The sequence below is a fragment of the Ambystoma mexicanum genome, chromosome 3p, assembly GCF_040938575.1.
Source record: "Ambystoma mexicanum isolate Mex_15411 chromosome 3p, UKY_AmexF1_1, whole genome shotgun sequence".
NCBI classification, from domain to species: Eukaryota; Metazoa; Chordata; class Amphibia; order Caudata; family Ambystomatidae; genus Ambystoma; species Ambystoma mexicanum.
This window is the reverse complement of record NC_090925.1, coordinates 710,311,739-710,321,322: the sequence shown is the minus strand read 5'-3', so window position 1 is coordinate 710,321,322 and position 9,584 is coordinate 710,311,739. Positions and strand designations below refer to the sequence as shown.

The following is a 9,584-nucleotide window of genomic DNA, read 5'->3' as shown; positions in this document are numbered from 1 at the left end:
ATGAGTGAGTTGTTGTCGTTTGTTGTCAATTTTGATTTGGAGCCCTGAAATTTTGTTAGCAAGAGCATTCTGGATCCCTGTGCACCAAGGTTTATCTTTAGTGCAAGAGTCAGTGGGAGGAGTGGGGTTTTCTAATTCCTTTAGGATGTTAAAGAGCTCCGTTGTGCTAGAGCATGCCTGAGAGATCCTGGAGTTGAGAGATTCTCTCTTTGCGCGTGTAATCTCATTTTTGTAGAGAGTGGAGATATTGGTGAGATTAGTTGTTATTTACTGAAGGCACAAATTTCCATAGTGCTTCGAGTTTACTTTTTTGTTGACGGAGAAGTTTGAGCTCCGGGGTGTACCATGCATTCAGGTGCGCTTTTGGTTTCCCTTTGCGCATTTTTAGTGGGGCAATGATGTCGATGGCCATGCAATCATTATAGACGTTGACCAGTTGGTTCAAGTCAGTTGTAGCTGGTAGTGCGTTCAGAGTAGGGGTCACCCAGGGTCTCTGCTGTGATGTTACTCTTTTTCCTAGTTGGACAGGCAGGTGCAATAACTGGCCTTTTATGCTCTAAATTGCTAGTATTAATGTCAAATGGGAGGAAGTGGTGATCAGTCCAGATGAGCTGTACGGGATCTTTCATGGTAATGTTGCAGTTAAGGGTGGTTACCCAGTCAAGGATTCTGCCCTTGGAGTGGGTGGGTTTGGAGCAGAGTTGTTGGAGGCCATGCTCCTCCAATGCCGTGGCCAGGGCAATGGCTGGGGTGTCGAGAGGGTCAGTAAACCCAAGATTGAAGTCTCCAAGTATAATCATTTGTGCTGACGGTTTGGAACTTTCGGCAACTAGTGAGGTGATGTCTTCCTCAAATGAGCCAGGTGGGCCCGGGGGTCTGTAAATTAAATGCAGCGTGATAGTGCTCTTGGGGGAAGTTTGTAATTTGACTGCGAGATGCTCACATGATTTAAGTGGAGGAGAGGAGGCTAGTCTAATATCAAGCGAAGACTTAAAGATGATAGCTACACCACCTCCTCGAGCATTAGGTCTATCTGCTCTGAGGATGGTGTAGTTATCAGGTATAGCTAGGGTGAGAGATGGTCCTGCAGCATCATGCAACCAAGTTTCGGTTACAGCAAGGAAGTCCAGGTTGTTAGTTAGAATAATGTCGGCGACTTCTATGGAATGGGTGACTAGTGATCTAACATTTAGAAGAGCTCCTTTAGGAATGGGAGGGGTGGAATTGATAGGTGTTACAGTGTGATTGTTGGTCTTATTGGGTAGTTTGGCGGGGCGTTTGCTAGTTCTTTGGTGGGTTCTGGCACCAAGTCTAATGTTCCGATCGGTAGGGATGAAGGTAGTGTTTCGAGAGACAGTTAGGTTAGCGGTTAAGGAGGTGCTGTAGTCAAGGGTGGGGCATGATGCTCTCGTGTCGGTAGGGTTCCGCTTGGAGATATCTGAGTGGCCATAGGTAGGATAGGCGGATTGTGATACCGGGAGGAAGACCGGTGTGGTAGGCAGGAATGGTGTGGGGCACGCGATAGGGTAATGTCTTGGGCAGGCAGGTCTGACTAGACCATTTTTTGTGGTCTATGTAACTATTGCCAGTGCAGAGTATGTTGCTTTGCATGACTCAAAAGGGGAACATGATCACGGTAAGGCAGAGTAGCATGCTAAGGCTGGGGTGACATGCAGAGGAATGGCGAATAAGGGGCATTGGTGACATAAGGTACATTAGGCACAATACAATTCAGATGTGGACAGGAAGCGACCATAGGGCACAACACAATTCAAATGTGGACTGGAGGCGACCATAGGGCACAACACATCTCACATGCACTAAGATCACACATAGACTGGAGTACATCAAAGCACCTGAGTACGAAATCACAATGGGGGGCACACATGTACTGAAAAGGGTGCATCAGGGCGCCTAAGTTTGAGATCACAGTACAGGGCCAATATGTACTGAGCTCACACATTGAGTGGGGTGCATCAGGGCACAGGGTCCGAGGTCATGTATAGAGCCTGCCAATAGGTTAGGAGGGTAGTGTATCTTTAGGTTAGAGGCAGGATGATGATGCACTACAAATGTCAGAAGAGATAACGTTCCGGTGTGATATGTGAGGGGCATATAGGTTGTGGGCTCAGCGGAACGTTGATGTTGCTGGCGCAATGTTACCTTAACAGGTAAGTCAGGAGGCCCAGGGGGTCTGGCAGACGGCAGAGTCGGCAGTGAACAGGCTGAGAACAGGCACCAGCCTTGTCCTCGAGGGCCTTGGATGGAGAGGGCCGGCTTCGCCTGCTGGCGACCAATGGCAGGAGTTGTAGTTGCAGTGGCCAATCGGGGAGGGCCAAGACTGCTGCTGTGTGCCTGGTCAGGCACCGATCGGAACTAGCCTAAAATGCGGCGGCCATATTAGAAGGGGGTACCTTGTGTACCACAATACTGGAATCATGGCATAAACGTGCTCTTATCGATGCAGGGCGGGTGCAGGGCTGCCTGGGCTCTTAGTAGGGCATCTAGGAATGCTTGTATGCATTCATGCAGCGATTTAAGAAATTCGAACTTAGGTGGCAATAAAAATAGCGCAATGTGTCCACGCTTACCAGATTTCTACAGCTGATCTGGGATGGCTTCCTGAGCAGGGCCGCTGCTCCTGCAGTGTCGGGGCCTCGTGAGATGAGCTCCAGCTCATAAGGAAGGATTCACCAACTGCTCACAATTACTTGGCACAGTAGTTGGCACAATTACTTCAGCACTTTCTATATGCTAGTGCGGGACGTTTCATTGAGAAAGGTTCAGAGAAGGTTTCAAAATACTGTTCAAGGGGAAGGGCTCTCAGCACATCCCCAATAACCTAAAATCCACCTGCACCCTCCATAAAATAGTTAGGACAAACATACAGAGGGAGATTGACCTAGGGTGGGTGGAGGACCTGTTCCAACGTAATCCCCTTCGAAGAATTCATATGCTCTCCCCTGGGGCTGGTCCCCGAACAAGAAGCAGGTGAATACAGGCAGCTCAGGGAATGACGGGATCTCCTCCACTGTGTCTGCAGTATCTTACAGCAGCTTCCAGGAAGCTTTGGGCCTGGTCAAATTGACAGATAGGAAGGCATTGATGGCAAAGGCCGACATTCATTCGGCCTTCAGGCTCTTACCAGTTCATGAAAGCGATTTCCATGGCTCTGCTTCCTTTTTGACAGCAAATTTTGTTTTGATAAATGTCTCCCCATGAGCTGTGCAATTTCATGCAGATAGTGCCTTCCTTGAATGGGCCCTCCAGAAAGAACTGCTGGGGGTGTGAGTTGTTCACTTCCTAGAGGATTTTATGTTTACAGGGCCAGAGGGATCTCACTGGTGTGCCACAGCCTTGAGGAAATTCAAAGGAATGTCATGGCAGACTTGGGGATCCCACTAGCAGGTGACAAAACAGTGGAGCCGACACAGGTGCTGGAGTTCCTGGAGATAGAAATTGATTCAGACAAGAGTGTCTGCAGGATCCCCCTCCCCCCCCCCCCAAGAGGAGATGACAGGCCTACTAGAGTAATTCAGGACGATAGCAAGCAGGGGCAAGGCAACACTAAAGGAAATCCAATCATTAGCAGGGACACAATTTTGCGACAAAGGTGATGCCACAAAGAATGGTTTTTCACAGGAGCCTGAAGATAAAAATGAGGGGCCGCTAGAAAGCAGCACCACATAAGGCTAGGCTCCAGAGTACGGCAGGAGCTAGACGCGTGGTAACATTTTCTAAAAAAACTATAATGGAACAATCATTTGGCGGTCGCCAATAAATGACAGCAACAGAAGAATCCTATTTACAGATACCTCAGGCGGCAAGGGATTTGGTGCGCTTTTGGGATAACAAGCGGTGTGCTGGACAGAGTGGACTAAATATATTATGCTACTGGAAATCTTTCCCATATGGATGGCAATCAGCATATGGGGGCCCCCGCTGAGCAACACGGAGTTGTCCGCCTGGTCTGACAACATGGCAGTTGCACAGATCTTAAAGGTTCCACAGCTTGGCAGCTGGTGCCAACGGTTCTAAGAGCAATAACCAGACCGGCATTAAAATGCAATATTGTGATAAGAGCCCATCATATCGCTGGCCAAGATAATCCGGTACTTATAAGAGGTACATCAGGAAAGATTGAATCTAACAACCCCCCCCCCCCCATTCTTCCTCCAGACCTCTCCTACAAGTCAGCTTGGATTGTGGGACACTCCTATGTAGCAAGAGCAAACAGGTGGCCTGAGGACACGCAGGAGGGTCTCCATTTTCAAGGAACAATCACTACCTGGTGGGACACACCAGGTATGGCGGAGGGACAAGTTGCCAGACCTTTTAGGGGTCAGGGCTGCTCCGCCAGAGTTTTTGACAATACACTTCTGGGGCAATGACTTGACACAATTGGGGAGGAAGTCACTATTGGGAGAGATGTGCACCTCAATTAGACGAATTGCAGGGTGCTGAGTCAGAGGTCATGGTCACAGAGATAATGCCTAGACAACACTGGTAAGGGGCAGACTCAAATAAGGCAGTGGAAAGATCTAGGAGAACATTTTTAAAAAGCACTAGGCAATTTCTTCTCATACACTGGCCTCGGATTCGTCAGACACGGGCCAATTTCCTTGAACAATAGTGAACTGTTCCACCAAGACAGGGTCCACCTCTCAATAGCGGGGATGGAGATTTTCACAACATTTTCTGGACTTCTGGCAGAAAGGGGATGCATATAGGGGACACCTTTGGGGGGGGGGGGGGGGGCTGAGGGGCCGTATACCCCTTCAGGACGGTGGAAGGGATCAGCTTCAAGTTGGCCATATGATGGATGATGGAGCAGGGCCCCCGGTATCCCCAAAACATTTTTCATGATGAGTAATCTTTGTTATGAGTAATTGTTGGTGTAATAAAGCTCACAGTCCAATTTTTCCCACCTACCTGTTTTTCCAGATCCATTATTACCAATGCATGATATGTAGTGGGAGGCAGGGGTCAAGCACTAACTACACCTACTGGCTCACTATTTACTTCCCCTCCCTATGCCACTTCCAGGCTTATCTGGTCTGGCAGAGGAGTTGGGGGGGTGGGGTGGGGGCACTGCTAGTAGAAGGGAAATGCTGTCAAACAAAAGAAGAGGCTGCCAGACAAGAGTGGAGGCAAAGTGCAAGCCAGGGGCACAGCAATGCCAAGTGTAGGGCCAGCAAAAGAGCAAAAAAGGCTAGGACTTTACTGAGAAAGTTTAAAGGTCTACCAGCCCAATTAACAGTATTCCTGTACATGAAACTGCTTTGTCCGAAGGTTAGCAGTACCAGCTTAAAAAAAAATACACAAAAATAAATAAATAAATACAAACAGCTCAACAACCCAGCCGCCCTTGCATTTAGGAAACGGTGCAATCTTTATAGTCAGACAATTGAAACAAAATAATAAAACAGCTTTATTAGAAGAGAGGCGGATGCCTGTCCCCATCGTCAGTACGGACCTTCACATCCAGGCACTGCAAGAACAGGCACAACACAAAAAAAAGAAACATTTCACATCAAATGGGCGTATACTGCAATAGCATCGCGAGACCTCCCATCAAGGGGACCAGTCTTCGCAATTACACACCAGCGGATGCCAGCCCATCAATGCACGACACCGGAGACTCCATGCCATAAGGCTGTCATATGGCTGTATACTAGCTTCAAATCATGGCATCACTGGTTGGTCACAGCTTGGCCTTCAGATCAGTTCACTTGGAATGACAGGTCCCCAACATTGGGTGATGACATTTTTCAGTAGACCACAGCAGGCTTATCCACTAACCTCAGGTGATCGAGCTATCTTTACTTGGCTGCAGCCACATGATGATCCAATGGTCGCATCACAGGCTTGGGCCATGGTACGTCAATGGGATCCCCTAACCTTCTGTCAAAATATCAGTGGTGCCGTTGGGTGGCTATTTACCAGCCACAGTTAAATGGAGTGGTTACTGGCAGTCAGTACCAATGCCAAAAATTGGTGGCATTATGCAATGGATGCTCGCTAGGGTTTGGCAACTGTGCGAGTCCTATATCCAGTTTCATCATCAGCCAGCTGCACTCTATTCTTGGGCTATCTGATGTTGACAGAATTGCCATTCTCTTGCCTAGAGCCATCATATTTCCAATATAGAACTCTAAAACCATGGCATAATCACTTGTGGTGTCAGAAGGCTGTACAGCAGTCTTTGTTCAGCGCACTGTAGGGTCATAGTTTTGGCACATAGTAGGTGGAAGTTATGCAGCTGGTTCTGCAACGGGAACCAACCTTGTCATACATAGAGCGACAGGATTCTATCCCTAGTCGCGGACGTTCGTCCGATGGACATGGATTACATTCATTCTGCTCAAGGTGAAGCCATCCATGGAGCCACAACGGAGGGTCCTGTGAGGACAGAGGTGCACATAGCTGAAGGTGGCCCAATAGATGACCCAGGAGCACTGCCAACAAAGCAGTGGTATCCAGGAGCATTTGAGGTAGGTGGGAACCTTGGCAGGATGGCAGGCCCAAGAATGGATGGAAACAAGGAGTGGTGCAGGAACAGAGAGAGATATTGTCCCATAGCATGTAGAGAACTCCTCACATGAATTTTCTGACCCACCAACACAGGGGCATGAACAGACCTGAATGTAGGCCTCACCAACTACTCTTTTCACATTTATATGGGTTTGCCCCATCTGCTCACAAACTGCTTGATGGTAGACAAAGATGTACAAGTGGTGCACGAGAAGGGTCACTGTGTCTGCAGAGAGGGTGGGGGTCACAGATGAGATCTTTTGTGCAAGTAGAACATTAAAAGCCATGTAGACGTTTCCATTGACACACAGCTTCACTCCCCTTCCCAGCAACAGGGCATGATCCCAGTCCTCCATCACAAGCAGATTTTGGAGTCACATGCCTTCCCATAGTCACTGCTCACCACCCCAATAGGCCATCTCAGCCGTTCAGGAATCCAGTGGAGTCTTTCAGCACTATCCGCAGGGAAACTGGCAACTGATCGAGCACATGTGCTTCAGGTATCGGAAGAATCTGCCTGCCCAATCCATAAGGAGGTGGGTGTCTTGGAGTCCTGCCGAAGTCGCTTCAGGTCCTGCAGTTCCCTCTCCAGGGCCTGACTCCTTTGGTACATCTCTGTGTAGCCCGTCTGGATCTCCCGCTGGTACTTAAGCACACGCTCCTTCTCCTGCTTCCAGGTACGGCGCTCGGTCTCAAAGGCCCCAAGCAATGCTTCACTCTGTCGCCGCTCCAGCCTGAGTGCTGCCTGCAGGTGTTCCACCAGGGCCTCCGCAGGCAGAGAACATTCTCCTTGCAGGCCAAGACACTTGGAATCGTCCGTCTCACAGCTGGAGAAGGCAGGAGGTGTGTCTGAAACTAGGCCATGGCACACAGGATGCTGCAGGGCCCGAAGGGGTTCATTAGGCCCCGGGCCAACCTCCTTTACGAGACACTTTGGATGCTCCTGAGTCCAGAGGTGCTCCTCAGTGCCCGTCACCTCCTTTTCATGAGCCCTGGCTTCTTTTAGTTGAGTCTTCAGGCTGAAAACCTCACCTGCTTTTTGGGCCAACGCTGACTGGGAATCTTGGAGTTGCTTCCTGAGGAGCGATATCTCCCCCGCCTTCTGTGAGACCTGCATAGAAAGAAAAAAAAAGTCAGTCAGACACATATCTCAAACACCACAGAAAGTGCGTGGGCGGAGGGTGAGGAGGGTAGAGAGTGAAGGATCCAATAGATCGGACGTGATGGGAAGGTGCTGAAGGATTGGCAAAGAGGCTAAATGGACAGGCATTTACATTGTGCAGTCTAGCACTTCGAAAGGTTCTGTACACAACAATCAGTACAGAGAACACAAAGTAAAACTGGGGAGTGGTGGAGGAGTAGAGCAGTTTAATCTGTTTCTCACAACAAAAACACACTACTGTTTTGTCCCCTCTTGGAGGCTTGCCTGCCTTTCTACCTGGTGGCCAACTACAGCCTTTCATCATTTGTCCCAGCATTCACTCTGCCTCACCAGCAATCTTTTGGGCTGCCCTTCTTCTGAACACACAACAATTCTCAGTGGTGCAATGATTAAGTGAAAAGAGGGGTGGAATTGCGCTTTACACCATTAGATTAAACAACTACAATCAGAATACAGTATTTAATAAGATAAGGAACAGCCGACACGTGTTTCGACTTTCAGGTCGTCCTCAAGGCGTGGGAGAATCAAATTACCAAATCAACAATGGATTCCGTATGGAGAATAACTAGGTCATACCCAGAAAAATCATGCTAAAAATCGAGAAGGGAACAGATGGCACCACATTGGCTCAAACACATATGGCTCGTTGAATCGAGTAGCGTCCTAAGTTGACGGGATGGTTCCAGCACGATTTTTCCGGGTATGACCTAGTTATTCTCCATACGGAATCCATTGTTGATTGTAGTAGTTGTTTAATCTAATGGTGTAAAGCACAATTCCACCCCTCTTTTCACTTAATCATTGTACCAGTACCAGCTTGTGTGGATAGGCTGGCGGGAGTTGGACTGCTGCTTACACCTCCCTATGTACTACATTTCTCTTAATTTTGATAAGTGATAAACAGCGCACAGGTACCCAGTTGCGAATCCACAATCCTGGTTCATAATTCTCAGTGGTGCCCTGCTATTCAGGGTCTGCCCCTTCGGAGTCCGTCCCCGCCCCCGAGATTGTGGTCCCCAGGGCTGGACATAAATGATGACCATTGTTTTGTAGGTTCAACTCCAGAAAACGTCTTTCTAAAAAATGAAATTGCAGTGGTGGCATTTAAGTAGAACTTTGGCTGAAGCATTACAGACCATTAGCAGTGGATAGAGCTGGTGATGGCAATGGTAAGTGGGGGCCACAGAGGTGGTACTTGGCACTGGCTTTGTGGGAAACATCTTGGGCCCAACAATTGGGCTTCATGCTGCTGCCGTTTGCGTAGTCTCGAGGTGCTCTGGCGGATTTGAACGCAGTGCGGGTAGTGAAGCTCTGATGGAATGGAAGCGGTATCTGAGATTGTGGGGTGGCAAGTAAAGATGGGTCTCTGTAGTAGAGAGGAGGAAAGGGTGCCCAGATTTGCTTCAGTCCCTTGAGGCTGCAGCAGAGCAGAGGCACTGTCTGGCCAGGTGAAAAGGCAGCATCAGAAAGGCGGGAAAGCCCTCACCACCGGGAACGTGTATGGCGAGAAGGATCTCAGCTTCTCAGAGTCGGCTCAGTGTAATGGCAATGTATCCACTCAGTATTCTTGGATGCAGAACTTTCAGTTCACCCATCAAGCTTCCTTTGAATTCAAGCATCCTGGCTGGTGAAGAAGGAAAAGCCTGTGTGGGGTTCGCTGCTGGTGTGCCCGCCTCCTCACGCTTCTGCTCTCCGCAATGCAGCACGGACTCCCATTTTCAGGCCAGGCAAAGATGGTTGAAAAGATCCAAGCCCTAGGGTGGATGCTGCCTGGTTTACTATTTGAGACTCTTTATCCTGGAGCTCAGCTTATCCAACTCTTTTAAACCCCCCTACAAGCATAGGAAGGGCCACACAGTAAAGGACTCTGAGAAGATTTAGGTGTGTG

General features: G+C 48.9%; 1 protein-coding gene across 2 annotated transcripts in view; it reads right to left on the bottom strand.

The window, feature by feature from the left end:
- Window positions 1–5,413: 5,413 nt before the first annotated feature.
- N4BP3 (NEDD4 binding protein 3) overlaps window positions 5,414–9,584 on the bottom strand; it is a 58,753-nt gene continuing 54,582 nt past the window's right edge. Inside the window, exon 5 of one of the 2 annotated variants that reach the window (XM_069651546.1) lies at window positions 5,414–7,645. In XM_069651546.1, coding sequence (XP_069507647.1) covers window positions 7,031–7,645 — 615 coding nt within the window. In that variant the 3' untranslated portion in view covers window positions 5,414–7,030. The remainder of the gene's footprint in view (window positions 7,646–9,584) is intronic. The other variant, XM_069651548.1, reaches the window with a different exon arrangement.